Source organism: Rhopalosiphum padi, chromosome 1 (assembly GCF_020882245.1).
Source record: "Rhopalosiphum padi isolate XX-2018 chromosome 1, ASM2088224v1, whole genome shotgun sequence".
NCBI lineage: Eukaryota > Metazoa > Arthropoda > Insecta > Hemiptera > Aphididae > Rhopalosiphum > Rhopalosiphum padi.
Window position 1 is genome coordinate 63,667,389 of NC_083597.1, and position 23,843 is coordinate 63,691,231.

The 23,843-nt window shown below is 26.6% G+C and overlaps 2 protein-coding genes across 5 annotated transcripts; one reads left to right on the top strand and one right to left on the bottom strand.

Annotated features, from left to right (window-relative positions):
* Positions 1–457: 457 nt before the first annotated feature.
* On the top strand, positions 458–19,421 carry LOC132919844 (beta-TrCP). 3 transcript variants are annotated; one of them, XM_060981732.1, is made up of 11 exons: positions 458–1,149; positions 15,372–15,615; positions 15,678–15,864; positions 15,927–16,020; positions 16,767–16,937; positions 17,010–17,201; positions 17,273–17,535; positions 17,632–17,742; positions 18,602–18,680; positions 18,760–18,952; positions 19,018–19,421. In XM_060981732.1, the coding sequence occupies exons 1-11, from the start codon at positions 1,081–1,083 to the stop codon at positions 19,026–19,028; spliced, it is 1,614 nt and encodes a 537-aa protein (XP_060837715.1). In that variant the 5' UTR covers positions 458–1,080; the 3' UTR covers positions 19,029–19,421. The 3 variants fall into 3 exon arrangements, with proteins under 3 accessions (XP_060837715.1, XP_060837723.1, XP_060837732.1); XM_060981740.1 differs by having other exon boundaries at positions 18,763–18,952; XM_060981749.1 differs by lacking the exon at positions 458–1,149 and adding an exon at positions 13,317–14,502.
* A 356-nt stretch (positions 19,422–19,777) lies between these two features.
* LOC132919863 (ferrochelatase, mitochondrial) lies at positions 19,778–22,859 on the bottom strand. Of its 2 annotated transcripts, XM_060981769.1 has the most exons (10): positions 22,791–22,853; positions 22,652–22,707; positions 22,446–22,590; positions 22,280–22,382; positions 22,104–22,222; positions 21,938–22,039; positions 21,712–21,877; positions 20,406–20,562; positions 20,185–20,300; positions 19,778–20,088 (listed from the first exon to the last, which is right to left on the bottom strand). In XM_060981769.1, the coding sequence occupies exons 2-10, from the start codon at positions 22,689–22,691 to the stop codon at positions 19,888–19,890; spliced, it is 1,149 nt and encodes a 382-aa protein (XP_060837752.1). In that variant the 5' UTR covers positions 22,692–22,707; positions 22,791–22,853; the 3' UTR covers positions 19,778–19,887. The 2 variants fall into 2 exon arrangements, with proteins under 2 accessions (XP_060837752.1, XP_060837743.1); XM_060981760.1 differs by having other exon boundaries at positions 22,652–22,859.
* Between the last annotated feature and the right edge of the window lie 984 nt (positions 22,860–23,843).

Genomic DNA, 23,843 nt, shown 5'->3' on the forward strand with positions numbered 1-23,843 from the left:
ATAAATCGTATTGTCTAATAATTAAAATAAAGCGGTAATATCACAAATATTATAATATTGTGTGATACTAGTGATTAAATACCGTGACGGTTGGTACCATGGTATAAAAATGTTGTAAATGTAACTTGTGTCTGGTTAGTATTATATATTTTGTTTTCGAAAAAATAAAAAGAAACGAATTTAAAAACCGAACCGTCAAGGCAAAACACACGAAATTAAAAACATATTATTTGATGGAAAGTTGGATATAATTTTTTTATGTATATAATAATATGCAATATGATATGAGGACGTTACATGCGTCATGCGCCTAGGAATACGAATAAATGAGTGGTGAGGTCGAGACTCAAGGCGTCAAGTCCGTGTAACTGGGCACACGTACATCAGCCGCGGCGAATGCGGATAGGAATACGGGATATTATTCGCTTCCGGAGATGGTCACACTGCAATGACAACAACCCGTCAACCTAAAACCCATTCGTGTCGCGAAAAATTCTGAAAAACTCAGAACTCTCCGTCTCTCTCGTTCGCAGTGAAAATGATTTTGCCCGACTGATATTCGCCAATCGCCACCGTGTTGTTGAATGTTGATATTATAGTTTTATGTACGTGTAAACCCGTGTACACTGTACTAGTGTAGTCTGTGCGCATAGAAACCGTCCCGGGTGATATAGGTACCATTAATAATATTACTCTTGTTGTCAATTTTTGTTTTTGTTTGTAATAGAATAATAATAATATTGTTTTTCGTATTTGATATATTTTTTTTTAATTTTTAACTTAATTTTATCTTCCTCTCGTTCGTTTTATTTATTACCTACCGCCGCCGCCTCACGCTATCATTTCACAGACAACACAGCCGTGTCGCGCTCCCTCGAGTCAGTGGGTGTTAGCTGTGTGTGCGCGCGTGTATCGTTCATAAATCGTGTGTTTCTGTGTGTAACGCGTCGGTGCGATTAATTGTTTTCGATCACATCAATCGGCGACGACGACTAAAATTAATTTCAGCGGCCAGTAATCGAACACCGATGTTGTCGCAAGAATGAGCGCTGCTGTGTGTTCAATGTGGCTCCCAGTCAAATGGATAGGGACAATGTGACTGCTATGGAAACTGATAAAATAGTCGATGACGATATCGGTAGTCCTCAGGTAAACACATAAACTTATAACTCTAGTATTAACATCGAAATCACTATCCTTTTGTCATTCAATCTCCCCTTTTACTCAATAAATTACTTTCAACAGATTTCAATGGCCTAGTGGTCACTTGGCTTTGTAGATACTCAATTTTATTAAAAATTGTATTGATTGATGATTAAGAATTGTCTATATTATAATGATCTACTATTACCTATCTTTAGACTTATTAGATATATATTTTATTAGGTACCTATATTATATTATATTTGTTTCATATTCAAAAATAGTTCTGGTTATAAGTTTTAACACATACTACTGCTATACAATTGTAAATGTGTACTTAAGAGTCATATAAATAATTTAAATTCATTGTGTAATTTCAAAAAAGAATCTCTTTAATAATTTTGAGTGCCTATGGCTAATTTAAAAACAAAAAATATATGGTGTCCATTCGCTGATTGACAGACAATATTACCTAAAATACTTAAGCTCTTATTGTTGTTTATTATTTGTTGATATTAACAAAATACATAGGTAAGTAGCTGAATTTTACATTTAACAATATAAATACATAATGTTTTAAGGTAGGTAGGCTTTATAGTTCCTTGTCTACTATGTATCAATACAAGTTACAATTAATACTTTAGTATAGTATATGAGTATCAGATGCGTAGCTAGGATTTTTTAAAGGAGGATGTTTTAATTTAATATTTAAATACATTTTAGAGGGGCTACTCACACATCCATCATGGAATCATATAGTCGCATTATTTATGACCTATTAAATACATTTAACTTTTGAATATTTCTTTTATCAAAATATATGAAAAATATAATCCATCCTAACCTAACCTGAAGCATTTTTAGCATATAACATATTTTTAGACTATATATTTATATCTTTGAGGCTAATGTGCCTGATAAGTATATTAGGAATACATTTAATTAATACCTAATAATTAATAAATAAAGGATTAGAAATACTGTTACTTGCATAGATTTTTTTATTAAGTAGGAAGGTAATACTACTTATAAATAACTATTTAATATCTATCATTAATTAAAAGGTTCTTGAGTAATTTTCTTTCAACAAGTGAATGAATGCATAAATTACCTACTTAACTTAACTAAAAAATAGTTATATTTTCCCTCTCTTATTAAAATTATTTTTTATTTATTTTATGTATAAAAGTGTATTATAATTATTATATAATATAGGTACCTAGTTAACTACTTAAATTCAAATATGATATTAATTTTTTTATTGAAAAATATGTTTATGGCTAGTGAGTCCTGTAATTAGAGAAATATTTTTTACAGAAATTGTTCAATAATTTACAACTGTTGTCTACTAAGTTAAAAAAGGATAAATGTATCTACTTATATCTATCACTATTCATTATTTATCATCATTAAGGGCCTACATATGCATAAAAATTATAAATAATATAGGTATTTACATTCATGTAGTTATAGCGTGTATTAATAAATTATATTTGTTTTGACAAAAGTTTTGATAATATAAAAAATAATTTGTGTTTTTAAATAAGTAGATGAATAAGGAGTTATTTTTTAATATTATTGAAAGCTTTTACATAAATGTATTCAAATTATTTAGTAAATTATTCTCTTTTAAATATTATGTTAGTATAATTATAATTATAGTTTATAATTACAATTACTACTAATTAAAAATTATTGTATTCCGGGAAATCAAAATTTCAAAAATAAATTAAGTTACGTAGTACCAATATAGTCAAGCTAATACTATTTATATATTCAATTAATATTTTAAATAGATATAATTCTATAAAATACAATATGTTTACTACTACACCTCATTTGAGGAATATTTAATAATTTATTTCTTCTTTTATTTTGACATAATATGCTTGTTAATAATAAGTCCGCTCTAGACCTAAAATATTAATAGATATATCAGCAGATTAGGAACTGAATTTTTTTGATGTATATAAAGACTAATCTAAGAGTCAGATTCCCTAATAACCTTATTTTTGTTTAAATAAATGTTATACCATAGTGTTTTTTTGTTATTCATAAAAATAAAAATTATGTTAAGTATTTCATTACACCCTATACATATTTCATATAGTATAATTATACATAGAGGAAATATATGAATTTGATATATTACTAAAACATAATAATTGCGAATATAATGCCTAATATTACGATAGTTTTAAGAGACTATCTCTATTTGTACAATATGATAGTTACTGTAGTACTTTCATGTGTGTAGATTAAGCATACTGTACTTATACCTACATTTTATAATTTATTATTATAGGTCATTTTTATATATATTTTTTTTTTATTTACTTAAAACATTGGCAGAAATAGGCTTTTTGGTTTATTAAATCAAACTCAGTATTCTTAATTACTTACTTTGTAATATTTATCTACTATATTACTTGGACTGCATAGACTGAAAATTATATTAATTAATTGTTAAATTTTAAACAATATTCAATATAATAAAAATCCATCTAGCCATCTCTCAGTCAAAAAAATGATTAGATACAAATTGATGGAATATTATTTATTTTACATATCTGCAATATACAAAACGTCAATAGTACCTTCATATGTGTTCAGTTATCATTCATTGCTAATACAATATTCTTCTATGCGTACATTGATGAACACTATTTTACTCTGAATAATTCGTATTATTCTTATAATATTATAAATCCATAAATTTGATTCTGTTATAAGTAAAAAAAAAAATCAATGAAAGTGAAAAGTACAAAGCTCTATTGCTTTCATAACAAATAGTTATCCATGGTAAATTGTATATATTAAAGTTTTTCCTAATATACAAGGTGTACACAATATAATTGTCATATTTGTATGATACACTACGTTATGGTGCTCACCAAATTTTATTAAACCTCTAATTTTACAAAATATACCATAAACTTGTATGATATTTTTAATAAATGATAATCAGAATACTTCTTCATAAAAATTAATAGAAAATTAAACATTTATCAAAACATTCGAAACCATAGAAATATAGAATTAATTGATTCATTATTAGAATCAATGTTTGACAAAATATAATTTTCCAATAACATGTCTGCATGAAACTAGATACATCAATAAGTACAAAACATTACATTAAACTAAATTCTGAAGTTGGTATTAGCAATCAACTTATCCATCAAACCAAATTTGAAAACACTGATAAAAAAAAAAGATTGTGTATAACCAATCACATATTGTAGGTTGAGCCATTAAGAAGTATGACAGAAATTTTAATTTGGGGTGATCAAAACATTGTTCATCAGAATTTGAGTAGGTAATTTAATGCTTATTTTTCTTTTAAAACTTGTACATAGATAACTAGTAAATACTATATATTATAGCAATAGATATACTTGTTTAAAATATCTTGTAAAAAATATTTTTTTAAAGTATTCTAGTATGTATTTTGAATACTTTCATATTTTTTCCTCTCATCAGAACTAGATTTTTTAGTATATTCGTGTCATACAATAATTGTAGAGAGCATTTTATACTATATCATTAGGTATAACTGTAAATTGCTCATCATTTTTTTTTCAAAATATTTAAATTGTCAGTTGAGTGTAAGCCTCATAAAAAAATATACCTATATTATTATATAAACCTATTATATATGTTGAATATTCTCTTTTTATTTAACGTAATAAAATTGAAATTAGAAAAAATATAAACTATAGTAGGTAGTAGTATTTAAAAACTAGTATTTAATTTTAAATATATATACTTTAAAAAATATTTTGCTGAAGTGAAAAAATATTTAAATACTATTACTCATGTACTTTACAAGACGGTCTATAGCTAGTTCTATTTAGCTTTATTTAATGACTTAGTTAATATAATTTTGTCATTGACAAACAATTTAAGAAAATTTACTTTTGTTTTAATTTATGCAAACCTTAAATTGTTTTACAAAAAAAGTGGATAATGACCACATAGTAAAAATAATTTATACCCAAATAATGATGACCCATTACACATTACTTTTTAATGCAAATATTATAATCATTATATTTTCCAATTTAATAGATTCCATTATGACACATTTCAAAATATTATATTTTTATCTATTATTATTTTTAGTGGTTTTTAATAAATGTTGGAAATCTATTCTTTTAAATTTGAACTACTAAATTCATGGTCAACCAATAACATTCTCATGAGAACTTGTTACATAATTCTAATCAAAAGTAACAAAAAAATGATAAATATATTAGTAGCATCTCAAAATGCTAGGATCACTAATTAAGTCAAAACCTCACACCATAAAAAAATGTGTTTAATTATTTTAAATTTCTTTAAGAACAATTCATGCGGACTCTGTATTACATTTACATGCTTTTTGACAAAATCTAAATAATCTGAATTTTTGAATAATTACAAAATAACAAAAATCAGTTAAGGATAAATTGTTATTATACTATTAAATATTCTGACAATATCATCTAAATTTAAACTTCTATCCATAGGCGCAAATAGTGTTTGAAGTTTGAGAGGGAGGCTAAGCCCCACCCTGTTTGCGCCTATCCTTCTATCTCTCATAAAAAAAATATTGTAACTACCTACCAACGCTAAAATTTTTATTTAATTTCCAATAAATAATTTTGTGAGAAATCTTGTCTCAATTATTCAATCTTTAGATAATAAAATTAAATATTTTGTGAATTTTAAACAGTAAAGTTTGTAATTTTGATGAATTTCGTAAAAATATTGTATTTTTTATGTTTTTTTAAATTTTTATTAAAATATTTTATAAATAATCTTGTATTAAATTTTCGAGCTTTTTTACTAACATAACATTATCAAACATAAATTAAAAATGTTTTCTATCATGTCTAGTTACTTCTAATGTGAATATTTTATGAACATTTTAAGTCTACTATTATTTATTATAACAATAAAACGAATTCAGTTTTGTTGAAAACTAACTACAGTGGCGTACCTATTATTATTTTCCTATATATATTTTTGTTTTACCTGATTATTTTGAAAAGTATTTGGATTTTTCTTTTTAAAATTCTGAAAGTACTAACTGCATCCAATTTTCTAATAGAAACCACCCCCGAAATTTATGATCGAAGAATTTTTTCTACTTTAAAACGTACTTATAAATACTTTTCACAGTAGCCGACACCACTACTGCATCTTTAATGCATAAAATTATGATTTACATACAGTTTAACAGAAGTTGTACAGTTGTACTATAGTTTAAACTACTATATAAAAACAGATAATATTTTTTTAAATAACTTGTAAAGTTATAAACTTATAACCCATTAACTAAACGTGCTCCGTATAGCTGGTTTTGGACACGCTGGTTTGCGCTGTATCTGTATCTAAACACAGCAAAATAACTAACACTAAACCTAGATAACTTTACTCCGATACAGGCAGACAAATAAAAATATAATATAATTGTAGAACCAATATGTTCCCTTATTACGTTGTCATTTATTAATTCGATTAAATTTTTTCTCATTATTATTCCTTTTAAATTAAACGAATTAAAACAAATCATATAGGTAGGTATATCATTTTTTATCATTTTTCTTAGTTTAATATTATTATTCCTTATATTTTGTACTTTAAAATTGTTTTGCAACAATATAAAAGCTCAGTAAACATACAGTTTAAGAATCATTAAAGCCTCCAGCCTATAGAGCTCTGTAATCTAATCTAACCTATATTTCATATTTTCATCCTGTATTCATCATGTTTTTTAATTATTTACGATGTGTTCTAACGTTTAGATAACAATAATAGTATTCAGTGGTGGCGCAACCGTGATTTTTGGGACAAGTATCCCAGACAAAAATTTGATGGGTGAGTGGTTGTAAAATGTAAAAGCTGGCAGGTTTCATTTTTTCAATGGCCCTGGATATTATACCTGATAAATGATAATTATAGTTCATAGATTTAGTATTATTACTTCACATTAGTATTAATAACCGACGTATCCCACGAATTAAAATTGTTTGCGCCGCCACTGATAGTATTGATAAAAAGCTTAGCCTGTTTAATAAATGCAATATTTTTATATTTTACCTGTGTGACGAACTGGTTTATTTTATATTCTTCATACGATGACGGAAAGGATTTTCATATTCTTTGCTTACATTTTTGAGAAATTTTCTTATAAAAAATACATATTTATATTATATTAATTGTTCTATTTATCTTAAACAAAATAACACAAGATTTAATAATAAAATTCAAACATAATAAATAAAACACAAATATTAAATATTTTACTGTTTTTTACTATATCATTAAAATAAACGCTTTTTAATTTGCTTGTCGTATAATAATTTTTAGAATCTAAGCAAAATTAACTATCCATTTTGGCTCAGAATCGTTTTTTGTTTAGAATAATATAATATCATAGAATTCAAATTTAACATATAATAACCTTCTCGACATCCAATATACAACAGATTTCCTACCTTTTTTTAATCACCTGTATCTCTACCAAAATATGTCATTACAACAACTTTGTATTAATTTAAGCAGTAGTTTGCTTATAATTGAAATTATTATAAAATCAATGGTAAAACGTTTGTTTTTTACTGATAATATATGAGCCTTGAGTGACATTTTGATTTTCATCCGACTCTAATTTGGTTTATACCACCAGTTGGTGTATTACAATTCTGTATTCATGAAGAAAAACAAATCTTTTTGTCTCAGCGTATTTTACCTCTACTAGTCATCTCGTATAACCGCTAGAGACCGTTGACCCCTAATTATCCGAACCGGGACGACTCGGATGAATAGAATCTTCGTTTTGCTCTAGATTTTTTGTATGACAATATAAAATTATATTTCTTTCTTTCCTTATTATTACTTATTTATTGGTAGTTATGGTGTAGGTATAGTTGCTACTTAAATTAAATATTTTTTTGTTTTGAAAACATGTCTTAATATATAATAATGAGTTTTAAGTTATATTCGAATCATTGTTAAATGACTATTTACAAAGTTTATATATTAATATAAACAGGTTCAATTATCTAGATTATACTGAGTAATATATTATGTAAATACCATCTCTTTTAATCTTCTTTTTAAATGATGTCGAATAGGTAGATTTATTTATATATACAAGTATATTGTGTGAAATAATAATATGTTAACTACAGGTATATCCAATGTCGGTTTATACTTTATTTAGATCTATCTAGCAGGGGTGGATTCAGGAGGGATGATCGGGGCGATTACTCCCCCCCCGTTCCTGTCTCAGTCTTAAGTTTTTATCGTAATTACTTCATAGTTCATTATTCGTATTTCATAAGACATCATAAATATCATCTTTGCCCCCCCCCTCGTTATCTTGGCCTAGATCCGCCCTTGCCATCTAGAATATAACAACAATTAACATAATAATTGAAGCCTTAAATCTGATAATTTAAAACTTCAGATATAACTATTATTAAACCTTTTATTAAAAATATATGTTAAGAAATCAGATTAAATCAATTGTTTCTAACTTAAATGAAGTTTTAAGCAATTATCGGTATTTTTGCTTTAAGTCCTAATATGAATTGTAATTCTTCTAAAATGTCTTAAAATATTTAGAATTACTTATTTATTATTATTTGATAGAATAAATTAATGAAAGATCATTCAATTTCATAACATAACAAGATCCAACGTGGACAAATTTTACATATATTGTACATTTTTGTACAATAGTAGTGTAGCTTGTAGACTGTAGTTGTACTACATACATTATTGTATAATTGTATATTTGTACCTACTACCTAATAGCTATTCCAATTTTAGTAAAAAAAAAAATACAAATATTAATTACAGAATTTGTTGTTGATTAATATAACTTATAGTGTCTCAATTTCAAAGTATCGAATTTATTATTTGATTTTTAAAAATCTAAATTTTTTCTTAAAATAAATATTTTAATCATATTAAATGGTAGGTATTAAGTATTTTCTTTTACGCAAAATATTTAATTAAATAATATCATTATTATAAATATTTCTATATGGTACAAAATTAGAGGCACCTAAATAATTGTATTTTTTATGACCTGCCCCCTTAATCCAGACTTGATCAATACATAATTTATATAAGTAGGTATTTCGTAGTCTTGATTAATTTGAATTAGGTATTCGAAGAGATTTCATAATTACGTCAATTTTATATTGTTTAACATTTTAATTATTGTTAGAGAAAGTGTTTCGATTACACAATAACCATTCATTAGAAAATGTAATTCCATCATTACAACACAGTATTTTATAATTATTTTTTACTCTTTAGTGTGAATTTCAATATCAACATTTTTCGTAGTATTAAATGATATAATAGTATATTTTTCCTGTATAAAACTTAATTTTGAGAATTTAGTAAATAATAGGTAGTATATAAATGTAATAGATATTTATTGAAAATTATAACTCCGTTATTTCATAAAAAAAAAATAAACATATTTATCACCAATATATTATTATATTATTTAATGATTTCAATGCTTTATTTTTTACAAATAAATATTATATAATAATGATAATGAATTCAATGATGTATTGATAAAAAAATTCCAAAGTATATGTTATTCTAAAATAATGTAGATACAAAAAAAATTGTTGTTATTATTATTAATAATATTTTAATATTTGTATACAACTATAATATTAGCCCAGTCCGACTATATTTACTATATCAAGGTGCTGATATTTAAAAAATCATTTTTTCTACAGTGTCGTTAATTATAATTTATTATTAAAATTGTTATTGTTTAATCTACTGTTTTTTTTAATACAGACCCACAATAAAAACTTCAGTAATTTACTGGGGTTATTATTGGTATATATAATATATTGATACATATTTTTTTTTAAAACACCATTAGATTTATTATCAAATTTTAAATTTTAATTTCAGTTTGTTAATTAAAAAATAGTTACATAAAAAAACACCCTGTATAAAAACGGTGACTAAATTATAAATAACTGGCAGGTTCATGAGAAATAGTTATAGCCTTTATTATATATACTTCGTGTTGTAGATGAATCATCGTCACTGCGACGTAAATATTATTAAGGCCTATATAAATATCATAATTTTTAAACCGTAATAATATTATAATCAACCCAAGATTTAAAAGAATTTTTGTATTTTATTATATTTAAATTGTTCTGGCCGTAATTAGATGTATTTTTAATAGTTTATGATTTTTACTTTGTCTCGACATACAAATATATTTATTCGGTGTGTACTAGTTGCGGTCATAATCAAAAATTACATACTAGTTACGGTCACTCAAATAATAATAATTAAGTATACTAAATAATATAATATTATTTAATTAGAAAAATGTTATCAACATTTTCCTTCCCATTTATATTGAAAAGATAACAGACTTAGGACTGTCTACACTATTATTTTTTGTGTAGGTATGGTTAAAAATTTTGATACTTATGTTTAAATTACGTAGTTAAACTTGTGTTAAAATATAGAATAATTAGTAAACTTGTGTCAAAATATAATATATAATAGTATAATAATAATAATAATTTAAAATTTTAAAATTTTGTAGGTATAAATTTAAAGGCAATCGACTTTAGATATTCAAGCCGATTTATTTCACCTTCTTTATAATATTGTATTTGTTGCGCTAAAAAATGCTCTTTTTCTATTGACATTTTATTAACATGACTGGTTTTTGTACAATTCATTTTTATGTGTTCATGATTATGTGTTGTATTTTGTTCACAAATGGCACCATTAACATCGTATTTTATAGCCGCATTACATGTTTTTTTACAACATACCATACCCACAGCTATGATAAGCTATGGCCGCAACTAAGATATTACCTAAATTGGCGTGACCGCAACTAGTATGCAGCCTATTTATTATTTATCTTAAAATACCTAAGTTTAAAAATTATAATATATATATATATTATGTCTAATACTTACCTATTCAATTAAATAAAAATTACTCATTTTTGAAATTGTAGAAATTTCGTAAAATATTTGAGCATAATAATCAAATGTTCAATTTCTGATAAATTTAAGGAACTTAAAAAATATAATGTCAATCGAAGTTTATTTTTCATTAATTGTCACTTATTATTTTATAATAAAAAATTGAAATATTAGTAAAAAAAACTATAATATAACATTATAGATAGATTCTAGAACTTCAATAATATAAACTTTTTCACCTTTTAAAATTAATAATAAATGTACACATTATGATGATAAATTTTTGAGTTTCTAGACTTGGCATTTATAATTTGGTGATCAATAAGTAACATATTTTAAGCTAAATAAAGTGTGAAGTCCTTCAATGTAAACATTTTTTTTACGCCTATGTTTTAACTGAAATATTTTAATTATTATTAGTCAAAAACTAATTAAGATTTGTATAACAGAGCTTACTCAAAATTGTTTCCGCGGCTAGAATTATTTACCGTACGAGCTTGACTACGAACATGTTAGGAAGTAAATAAAAGAAGTATATTTTGTGATACCAGAAAAATTCAAATTTTTAAAAGATAATGAAAAAAGATAGATAATAAAATATTATTTTTACTACATATTTAAAAAAAACCAATAGGTACCTATTTATATAGCTTATAATATACAATTATACACCATCGACGAATTATCGTATTCGCTAGCTTATTATAAGGAAGATAAGAAAATATTCAAGCATAAGCGTCATACCTCTAAAATTGAACTGATATTTTTAATAGCATATTTTTTTATACCCATATTTTTATGATTTTAAGCGTATAAAGTCCTGACTCCTGACTCCTGAGCTTTATATTTATTATATATTTTTGAAATTAAATCAACGTCACATAAAAATATGTACTATAATAGATAAAGATTGCGTTAATCTAAATAAAGAGATTTTTTTCGAATTGCCAACAAAACTAGTCCAGCTTTAATTTTAATTTATACAAAACCTAACAGTTTTATTATAAAAGTGAACTACAGAAAAATCGATTGAAATTTAAAATTAAGACAAATCGGTATATCAACGTATGATAATGTACGATTTAATTTTTAATTTTTGTATGCTAACGATTGATAATAATATTAAGCTTAGCTCTAATTAAAATAATTATACTAAATTAAAACATTAGTTTTATCAAAGAGTAGTAAATCTAACTGTTAATCTATTGAAATCAGTAATATAATGCAAAAAGCAATAGTAAATAAACTAATTTGAATAATTGTTAACCTATTATAAGTATTTAACATTGTAAGACAATGCAAAATCATTAGGAAGTCAATAATACAAACATATAAATGATAATACGATACAAAAAATCACTGAATGTTAGACGAACATTTTGTACTTTTGTTTGATGTTAACGAGGTCAAAACCAGATAATTTTTTGGTCAAAACTATCGTTTCGAATATTCGACGGGTTCTAATCATCGTATATTGTATTAATAATACACCGAATAACCTTAGAAATCAACTCGCGGAAATGCTAAGACTGTGAACAACCGGATGTATGTTTTTACATACATTTGGGTCCCGGGAACCTTATACGCAGAAGCTGCTGTGGGCGTTATATTTAATTCGTATGTGTATTTTATGTAATATCGTAATAATTATAATCGAAAGAAATAGTGTGGTGGTGGAAGTTTGCTGAGCCGCCGAGGGTATAGGAAACGCGTGTCGTCCGTGCCGCCGCCAACGACGACGAGAAGGTCAAACAGTTGAGTCAACCGACCGACGGACGGACGGATGGACCCGCGACTCGATTCGATTTGTCGGATAAAAAAAGATACCACGGCGAACGTCGTCGTATCGGCGGTGGCCAAGAAGAGGAACTGAAATGCGAAAAGAAACAAATAGTAAATACGTTTTATAGTAATAACCGACCGTTGTATGCGATAATAATAATATAAATATGGTCGGTGGTTGGAGGGGCAAGCTGTTTCGTGTTGTCTCGAGAATCCGTACCGGTGCGCGCGGCCCTCGGTACATCAGTACTCGGCAAGCAGAGCTAGTTCGCGAGACCAAAGCCACACGGGAGACGGGGGAAACTGAACTGGTCTGGCCACTACAACAATACCGCTTTTTATATATAATTATTATTATTATTATTATTACGTCCGACTGGAGCGAGTTCTCGTCTACCGCAGCCGCCACCGCCACCGCAGCCGCTGCCGTCGCCGCTTGTGCGTGTGTAGTGTATTGCCCTCGTACTCGCAACCGGCCACGCACCGCTCGTTACTTATTATTATTATTGAAAACGTTCCACCGGCCGCGAACGACGACGTCTTCGAGTTCGACTATTCATATAATCATATCGCGTGTGCGCGTCTCGTGTACGCGGTCGTGCTTTCCCGTTCCGTCCTCGCGTTGTCGTTTTGTCGCTGTATATTTATGTTAAATTTAGCTATATAACGTGTGTGAACGCCGCCCCTCGACTTGTCTTGTAACGCAAAAAACACTCATCCTTTATGTGCCTTTCGACGTTTCGCGTCCAGCGTTAAGGCATTTATTTCGTACCTATCTAATTTTTTTTACCGTAAAATCCGTATTCAACGCACGTCATACGCCGCTCGCATAGCCAACAATCATTTTAGAATTTTTCGTACCCGGAAAAATATAACATTTAATCTAATCATTTTTCTTTTTAAAATTCTGTTATATTGTCGTCGCGGTCTGATCGGTGGACCTTGTGTCCCCATAACTCCCATGTGCGAGATAACAACAAAACTGTTATATAATATTAATTTTTAAATTATTATATTGTGCGTGTCCCTCAAGTAAATAATGGAACATTTCCTATTAGCTCTCCAATGTTGTATGTTTACCAAAATCCGTGTTAAATTAAGAAAATAAAAAACTTCCCCTACTCTCAAACGTACCTATTGATATTTTTCGATGAAATATATTTACGCCTTATTTATGGATAATCAAATTACTCATATAACTATATATAATACTAAATATTAAATAGAGTAAACTTTCTAGTATGAGAAAATAAATACAGATCTCTCTCTCTCTCAAAAAAAAAAAGTGGCTCGAAAGAAAAGCGATTTATTTGTATTTAATCGCTATCCACTGTGCGGGAAAAGCGTAAAAATCTAAATTTCACATCGCGTAAGGTCGAACGCCACGATCACCGTGACAATGAGCCAGTGATAAAGTAAAAGCGTTTCAAATCATATTTTCCTATACCGCTGTGCAGTGTATTTCAAAATTATAAATAAATTGTATAGTAAACGATTACGAGTGTTTTTCTTTCAAACGATCATTTAGATATATAATATAATAACGTAGAGTATTTCTTGTGTCAAAATGGTTTTAGTTGAACAAGTATGTAATCCTTTTTCTATTACATTTATAAAAATTCCATTTGTTTTTATTATAATATTTATACACAAATTATTTTAATGAGCTATTAGGTTTTAGGTGTATTGTGTATTGTGCATAATTCAATTCACAGTTGGCTTAATTATTACTTTTTTTACAGATTTTGTACTACTTTAAAAATTAATTTACATTCTTTTGATAACAATTATTTATTATTTAAACATTAATACTAATACATTAATATTATAGATTTTGAAAATCTCACACAATTATGATATAAATTAAAATATAAGTTTATATTATGAATTTGTTAATCATAACATCTTACTATATTATTATTATTTTTTGTTAATTATTAATACTATAACTCCTACTCATATGACAGCCATTGGGTATTATGAGTATACTAATATTGTTATATCTGCTAATTATAATCATTACCTACTGTTATAGGTGAAATAAATTATTATTATTATTGATAATATGTATTATATTATACAGGTTTTTACAAGGATTTACTAATTTTAAGTGGTAAGATAATGTAAATGTCATTACCATACAAATTTAAATTAATAGATCTTCGAGAACACAATGTTAATTTGTAGATATACAGTGTGAAAGTTATATCTATGTACTATGATTTCTAAAATTTTCTAAGTAAAAAAATGATAACCATTAATCATTATGATATTAAGTAACATCTAATATTTTATATACTTTAGAAACTTTAATGAACATTCTTTCCTAAGATCAACTAATGAATCTGTTTAACTCCTTTTAAAAACATGTATTTAATAACATTCATGTACTATATTTATATATTATAATATCAACAAACATAAAAAGGTTTTATCATATTGTTATTTTTTCAGTATCCACCAATGACGATCTTATACGACCCAACAATTAGAAAAGATTCCACAACCAATGGTGTTACATCTCCACAATTTGCCACCGAACAAGAGTTGTGTCTTATGTACTTTGATAAATGGAGCGAACAGCACCAAATCGACTTTGTCGAACACCTATTGGCACGCATGTGTCATTACCAACATGGACACATCGACACATATCTAAAACCTATGTTACAAAGAGACTTCATATCACTCTTACCCAGTAAGTATTTGATTTTTAACTGTGTAAGACATTTTTGTATAAAAATTGTAATTATGTTATAGAAAAAGGCCTAGATCATGTGGCTGAAAATATTTTATCTTACCTCGATGCCGAATCTTTATATGCTGCAGAGTTGGTATGTAAAGAATGGTATAGGGTAATTTCAGAAGGTATGCTTTGGAAAAAGCTAATTGAACGAAAAGTACGTACAGATTCATTATGGCGTGGACTTGCTGAACGAAGAGGGTGGTAAGCTGTAATATTATGCAATACATTAGATAAATATTTATGTTCTTTTTTATACATTTCAGGATTCAGTATTTGTTCAAACCAAAGCCAGGTGAACACCACCCAGATCACTTCTCCTACAGGGCTCTGTTTCCTAAAATTATACAAGACATAGAAGTATGTGATATTTATTTTAATGATAATGCTTTATTAAAATATTGTAATTAACAAACTGTCTTATTAAAATTGAATACTTAAATAAAATTATAATTTATGAGTTTAAAATAAATATTAAATTTTACATGAATACCTGAAGTATATTTAAATTACAATTGCTAATGTATACATTGTTTAAATTCAATGTTTATATTTACTTTTTTACAATACATTCTGTATTTATGCAACAAGTAATAAAGATAATTGATTACAGGACTGGACGACTTGATTGAAGGGGGTTTCCAACAATATTACTTGCAATTCTAGACTTTTTTGAAAATCTTATATAATAATAATCCCTAAAATATCATAGATCTTAATTAAATTAAGATAAATTAGACATCAGATCACTTACTGATATTATTTAAAAACATTATAGTTATAATTAACTATTTTATACAAATTCTCACGCATGAAATTATCTAAATATTTTAATAACACAATCACTATTATTTGATGTTTTTCTTTTTTTGTCATTTTTCTATAAATACTTCATGCATTAAAAAATGTTTAAGTGCTTCCAACTTTTCTTTATAATTACAATTCATACATCTAATAATAATAATAATAATAATAAAATAAAACAAACAGTACACTTAATATATGAGTTAGTTCATAATTTATCTAAAATATATTTCTATTATCTCTACTTTACATTAAGAATTAATATATTAATTATAACTAAAGTAATACTATTATTTTTTCAGAGTATAGAATCAAATTGGCGAACTGGCCATTTTCTATTACAAAGGATAAATTGCCGTTCTGAAAACTCCAAAGGTGTATATTGTTTACAGTATGATGACAATAAAATTGTCTCGGGTTTACGTGATAATACCATAAAAATATGGGATAGAAATACATTAGAATGTGTTAAGGTAATGAATACAAATTTCATCCTTTTAAAATATTGAATTATGTAACCTTCAACAAATCAACATTTTGTTTAGGTATTAACTGGCCACACCGGGTCAGTTTTATGTTTGCAATATGACGACAAAGTGATTGTGAGCGGTTCTAGCGATAGTACAGTTCGTGTATGGAATGTTGCTACAGGTGAAATGGTCAATACTCTAATACACCACTGTGAAGCAGTCTTACATTTAAGGTTTAGCAACAATATGATGGTCACTTGTTCAAAAGTAATTTCTAGATTATTATTATTATCATATTATAAGTAAGTGTCTAATATGCTTACTATTTTCTATTGAAGGATCGATCAATAGCTGTTTGGGATATGGTGTCAACTAGTGAAATGACTTTGCGTCGTGTCTTAGTTGGTCATCGAGCTGCAGTAAACGTTGTTGATTTTGATGATAAATACATTGTATCAGCTTCTGGAGACCGTACTATTAAAGTATGGAATACATCAAGCTGTGAGTTTGTGCGTACTCTTAATGGTCACAAACGTGGTATTGCCTGCCTTCAATATAGAGATCGATTAGTAGTTAGTGGCAGTTCTGATAATACCATCAGGTACTAATCAAACAATTATAATAATTATATTAATTAATCTGATTCACTCATTGCTGAGATATTATTTTTGTAATTTTGTCCTTTAATTTTTATAAGGTTATGGGATATTGAATATGGTGCTTGTTTGAGAGTACTTGAAGGCCACGAAGAACTAGTACGATGCATTAGATTCGATAGTAAAAGAATTGTCAGTGGCGCATATGATGGGTAAGAACTTAATTAAAATAATATTCATGTATCTATCTAATAGATTGTACATATTGTAATACTTTTATTAAAATTTCTCTAGTTTATAATTTCTTTTTAGAATATATTTCTGATTTATTTTTTATGATAATCATTAATATTTAACAAAATGTGCTGGTGTGTACTTTGTACACCAAACTTTCCATTTCTTAATCTATTCTGGTTCATAATTGTTTTCTGTTATTCTTCTAATTTATCTTTTCCTTATCAGCCTAAACAAACTGTGTGCAATTATTTTTGTTTGTGAACAAAATATACTATGTTCTATAATACAGAAGAACCTTAATTACCCGGGTCTTGACTATCCGTGTTCCTAACAACTGTGCTTCCTAAAATGTGTATGTACTAAAAGTAAAGAAATAGGCATGTCACACGTAAGCAATATATAATATTATTTTGTACGTAGGTTACAAGAACAATAAATAATAATTAATTAAACTATGTGTAAAAAAATTATTGTAAATTATTTATCTATAATAAACAGGGTTAAAAATAAAGAAAAGATTAATTTTTTCATATTTTAAGCGCTGATATAACTTTATAACAAGACAGTGTATATGTATATACAATATACATAACATTGTTAAATAAATAAAAATTCTATTAGCTATGTTTTTTTTTTTATCCGTGTGACCTTTCCCCACATTACCCCGGATACTTAAGGTTCTACTGTACTTTTATCAATTATATTTATAATACCACATTTATTTTTGTGTAAACCAAATTGGTGTATAAAATATACCATGTGTGTAATTATTGAAAAACAAATAGTGCATGTAGTTAAGTGTTAAGATAATTATTTATTAATGTATATTTCTAGGAAAATCAAAGTATGGAATTTAGTAGCAGCTTTAGACCCCAGAGCTCCTGCATCTACATTATGTCTACGTACACTTATGGTAAGCGTTTTGCACTACGTTCACTTTTATGATTTGTTGTTTTTTCGTGATTGAGAGAGGAGGAATTTTTGTCCGGCAGGAGCACTCGGGACGAGTGTTTCGACTCCAGTTTGACGAGTTCCAAATAGTCAGCTCTTCACATGATGATACAATACTTATTTGGGACTTCCTCAACTATAATGATACAAATAATTCAGCAGCGGGTACATCAAATGTCTTGCACGGTAGTTCTAATGCACATGCAAATGACTCCCTTCCTCCTTTACCACCTGGTACGTCAAGTAATTTTAATGTTAAAGTGTCATTGATATTATTTATATGTTTATTACTTTTTCAGGTTTTGAGTAACCCAATACGCTAGTCATATGTAATTGACTGGATCAGGTTCGTGTATAATAATATACAGAACTCGTCTTAAAATATCACTAAAAGATGGTAAAACAATATTCTATCACATCTTGTTCTCATTTTATTTATTTATATATATGTACATGTATATAATAACAGTATATATTTATGTATGTATAACATAATTAATAATTACAAAAACGCCCAAAATAACTGTGCCAATGTTCAGATGTTCTCTATTACCCTAATGTATAGGTACACGTGATGTTTCTCATTTTAAATACACTATACTTATATATGCATGTATATATAATATATATATATATTTGTGTATGTGTATATATGTATGTATATAAATATCTATAATAAAAACAATTTTTAGAAGAGCTTAAATGCTTTAAAATATTTAATTAATTTTAAACTGAATGTCTGTGATTTTTCAATATGAATTTTCTAAAAGAAATTAACCAGACAAGTGCAATGACACTTCTATACTTTCCTTTTTTAAAACTTTTTTCTCAATCATAAGTCTACATCATGTTTGCTTTAAATAACAAAACATGTTTGTAGATAAATTGATTTGTTTATGTAATAAAAACAAAAATAAAAAACAGCATCAACACTAATATTTGTATAGTCCCTATTTGAATAAGTTTTAAAAAAATTTTCTTTGTATAAAAGTGATTTTGTATAATTTATATAATTATTATTATAAAATACAAATTATATTAGAAAACAAAATTCTAAACTTGTGTAAATAAATTTTATTGAACTATAAAACTTCCATCTCCCATTAATACTAGGATCATTTTAAATGCATATACTCCAATACAGTTGTACCACTTATACCTCAACTGTATTATTTAGACTTGCAGACACTTGAAAACCACTGTTTTGATTCATAACAACGAGAACTAATACAATGTGCGCATCTTAAAAGAAATTTTGGACTAACAGGTTTGTTTTCTCGGAGATGTTGTGACACTATATCAGCAATAGCATCAATAAACAAAGAATGGTCATTAGGTGCAGCAGCTCTACGGATATTTTTGACTCCTAGCTAAAAAATAATAATGTTTATCAATTATAAAACACATTGAATATTCAATTATTTAAATACAGTTCATTACTGTATTCTAAAATTGAAATGTCTTACTTCTTCTCCAAGTTCTTTACAATATTCAATATCAAGTTCATGTAATGTTTCAATATGTTCATTAACAAATGCAATAGGTACTAAAATAAAATTCTTTTTGCCTTGCTTCACATAACCTTTAAATAAAATCAAACCACCAGGTATAAATAACCAAACATTAATAATAATAATAATCAGCAAATTTAATTATAGATCAAAATATTAGTTTAAATTTTTAAAACCTTTTAATGCATCATCGGTAAATGGTCCCAACCAAGGTAATGGACCAACTTTTGACTGCCAAACTAATGCATAAGGATAAGCATAGCCTAGTTCTTCCATCACTGCATGCACTGTTGAGCTTACCTCTGAAGGATAAGCATCTCCTCTGTTAACGGCCTAAATAAACATAACATTTTTTATTACAAGAATACTTGTAAAAGATAACTTGGTAATTCTATAATGATAAATTAATTATTTAATTATTGTGCTAACTTTACTAAACATAATATTACTATCAACCAGTCATTGAAAAATATTGTAAAGCTAATAAGGATTATTATGGCCTTTTTATTATATTACTTTTATGTATTAGTAAGTCACAATCATGTATTCAACATTTGATATGTCACTGAAAATATTATAAATTAAACCATTTTTATTTTGTTATGAATTCTTAAGAAATTTTAAATAATTATTTGGAACTTAAAAAACATTAATTTGAATGATTATAATTTAAATTTATTTAAGTTAATAAATTAAAATAAAATTATTATGCAAGCCAAAATGATATTTCAGTAAGTATTTTAATAAAATAACAATAACCCGTGACTTAGTTTATAGTTGTTGATTGGCATGTGAATATATATTTTAAATCCTTATAGCAAAGTAAAGAATATATTGATTTTATAATATAAGATTATGTATTCAAATAGAAAGAGGGCTAGTGGCTTTAAGTTATACATGCAATTCCAAAGATCGAAAATAAAGTGGATGATACTTGGAAGAAATACAAACAACAATGCCACAATGGATTCTCAGCTAAATTGTGCCTCTAATAGATATTTAAAAGTGACCAATTTATCATTCCACTATAAAAACATTACCATCCTACAAAAATAAACAAAATTAGTGTTCAAAACCTAATCTCTTTATTCAATTCATCTTTTGTTCGTGATTATTAATATTTAATACTATCATCAATAAGAATACCCTTTTATTGGTTCTTTATTACAAATGTGATATTTAACTATTAATTTAAAAAAAAATGTATTCATAAGTATCCTATTTTATTATAGTGAATAAAAGGATCAGATCATCAAACTATTGTTACTTGTATGGGATTTAAAAAAATTTTCAGACAACTTGGCTAATAAGTAATTATTCTGGTTTAAAAGTATGGATAGAAAATACTTGAAATAACTTTTTGACTTGATAATATTTAACTATGATATAATTCAAATAATTCAATACTCTAAATTATAAATATCAGCATTAAAAACCAATTTTGCTATACTGTCTAGGCAATAAAAACTTTAAATATATTACCTTTAAAGGCAAAGAATGAGCTGAAAATAAGACAACAACATCATTTCTATCACTTTCAGGAAATTTCTTGATTTCATCTGAAATTCTTGAACCAATAGCCTTAATTAACAATGGATGTGTGGCCCATCGATCAATTATGCTCATTTTTAAATTTTCTGGAAATTTTCTAAAAACAATACATATTTATATATTAACAAGATATTATTAAGATTTGTATAAAGCTTACTTATTTTGGAAATATGAATAAATGGCATTAAAACTTGAACCACTTGTAGCACAACTATATTGAGGATATTGTGAAAATAATACAACTCTTTCAGCACCATCTCTAAAAATGTAAACAAATTTACTTAATAATATGTAAAATTAACGTTTAAATGTTTAATACATACTTTTGTACTTGTTCAAAAGTAGTTTCAGTTAATGGATCAACATATCTAAATGCAACATAATGTTTATGTGGAGCAGTACTAGGCGATATTTTGTCTAATTTTTCACACATTAATTTTCCCTAAAATAGGTACACAACAATTATTTCGTTATATGATAAGTATTTCAACAATCTTACTTGAATATTGGTCCATTTTAAAATTGGTGATCCGCCACCAATTTCAGCATACTTTTTCTGTACTTCTGAAGTCCTTCTCCTCGCAATGTATGGTCCCAAAGTGCTACAAAAATACAACATACTTATAAATGTTGACTTACATAAAAATAATTATTTTGACATTCACTTTTGAAAAGGTAACTGCATCATGTCTCGATCAGTCATTATACGATGTAAATAGCCATGCACTTGGTCTACATGTTGCGGTCCACCCATGTTTAACATAACGACAGCGGTTTTTACTTGAGAGGACATAAATCGACTAGTTACGTCTGAAACAAATGAAATTGTTTATTGGCCAGTCAATAAGCCTTAAGTTAATTAAAAACCAACCTGAAGTGGGTTTACTAAGATGTTTCAGAGACGAAAACATTTTTATTATTTTTTATCTAAGGATTAAATAAAATAAAACTATAAATTATTAACGGATTGTTTTCTGATGAAAGTATAAAAATGAAATTAATAATTATACCTATAGGTATTTAATATTTATACAATAGTCAATAATATGCAATAACCAGTTTTGGCAATTTTAAACATTTTTGATAATATTGATAATAACCAAAAATATTATCATATCTGTACTATCACAGAATATATTATATCTATACAGTATATATTAATATTTTATAATGCCGTATTTCATGTATAGAGCGCGGTCAAGAGGAAACTAAATATATATATGTACAGTATACAGTACATAAATAGTTAAATTGATTTTTTTATATTAACTATTGTCTATTATACATAAACATTATTACATTAAACAATAAAAATAAAGCATTGAGCAACAAGTTTGAAGCTACTTAGCTACAACGCCTACAACAGTAGTTTATTGAGCCACTTGAGCCTGGAAATGTACAAAATATAAAGTACTGTCTCATGTCTGCAGAAGGTTATTACTACAAATTGAGATGTACCACAAACATCTTAATTTGTGGTTAACTGTTAACAGTACAGTTACTATACCTTATTAAGTTATAATTATTGACAATTGCTTAATGCTTATGTCTTATTTTTTTAAATTACATATATTGTATACAAATATTTGTATATTGATTTGATCTAAAGACAATGAACAAATGACAAAATAGATTTTTCATGAATTTAACGACTTATTAAAATATTATAGACCACAGACAATTATTGTGTTTACTGATTAGACTTCCATTTAGACATTTTTAGGTATATTCTTACTCTATAGTATAGGTATTGTAAAGTATATTGTACAAAAAAACGACAAAAATATACCTTTGTGATAAAGAAGTAGATTTTATACAACATTTAAGAGACTAGCTGTGTTATATGAATCAATGTGTTGGATTGTGGATAACAAAACAGAACAGAGGAGAGTGAGTAAAGATGAAAATGCAAATACTTAGAATGCTTTGATAGATGTATCAATGTATGTTATTTTATAAATATGTAAATTACAATAGAAAATAAATTCATTAGGTTAAAATATACTGTAGGGGTGAACGGGTGGCACCAATTATAGACAAAATGTTAAAGAATAAGTGACTTG

Bases quoted from the DNA above. Each gene is read 5' to 3' on its own strand.
- LOC132919863 (XM_060981760.1), bottom strand. From the start codon at position 22,691: ATGTTTTCGTCTCTGAAACATCTTAGTAAACCCACTTCAG. The intron at 22,591-22,651 runs GTTGGTTTTTAA...CATTTGTTTCAG, and splicing joins TCTTAGTAAACCCACTTCAG to ACGTAACTAGTCGATTTATG. The intron at 22,383-22,445 runs GTGAATGTCAAA...GTATTTTTGTAG, and splicing joins ATGCAGTTACCTTTTCAAAA to CACTTTGGGACCATACATTG.
- LOC132919844 (XM_060981732.1), top strand. From the start codon at position 1,081: ATGGATAGGGACAATGTGACTGCTATGGAAACTGATAAAATAGTCGAT. The intron at 17,202-17,272 runs GTAATTTCTAGA...TTTCTATTGAAG, and splicing joins TGATGGTCACTTGTTCAAAA to GATCGATCAATAGCTGTTTG. The intron at 17,536-17,631 runs GTACTAATCAAA...AATTTTTATAAG, and splicing joins AGTTCTGATAATACCATCAG to GTTATGGGATATTGAATATG.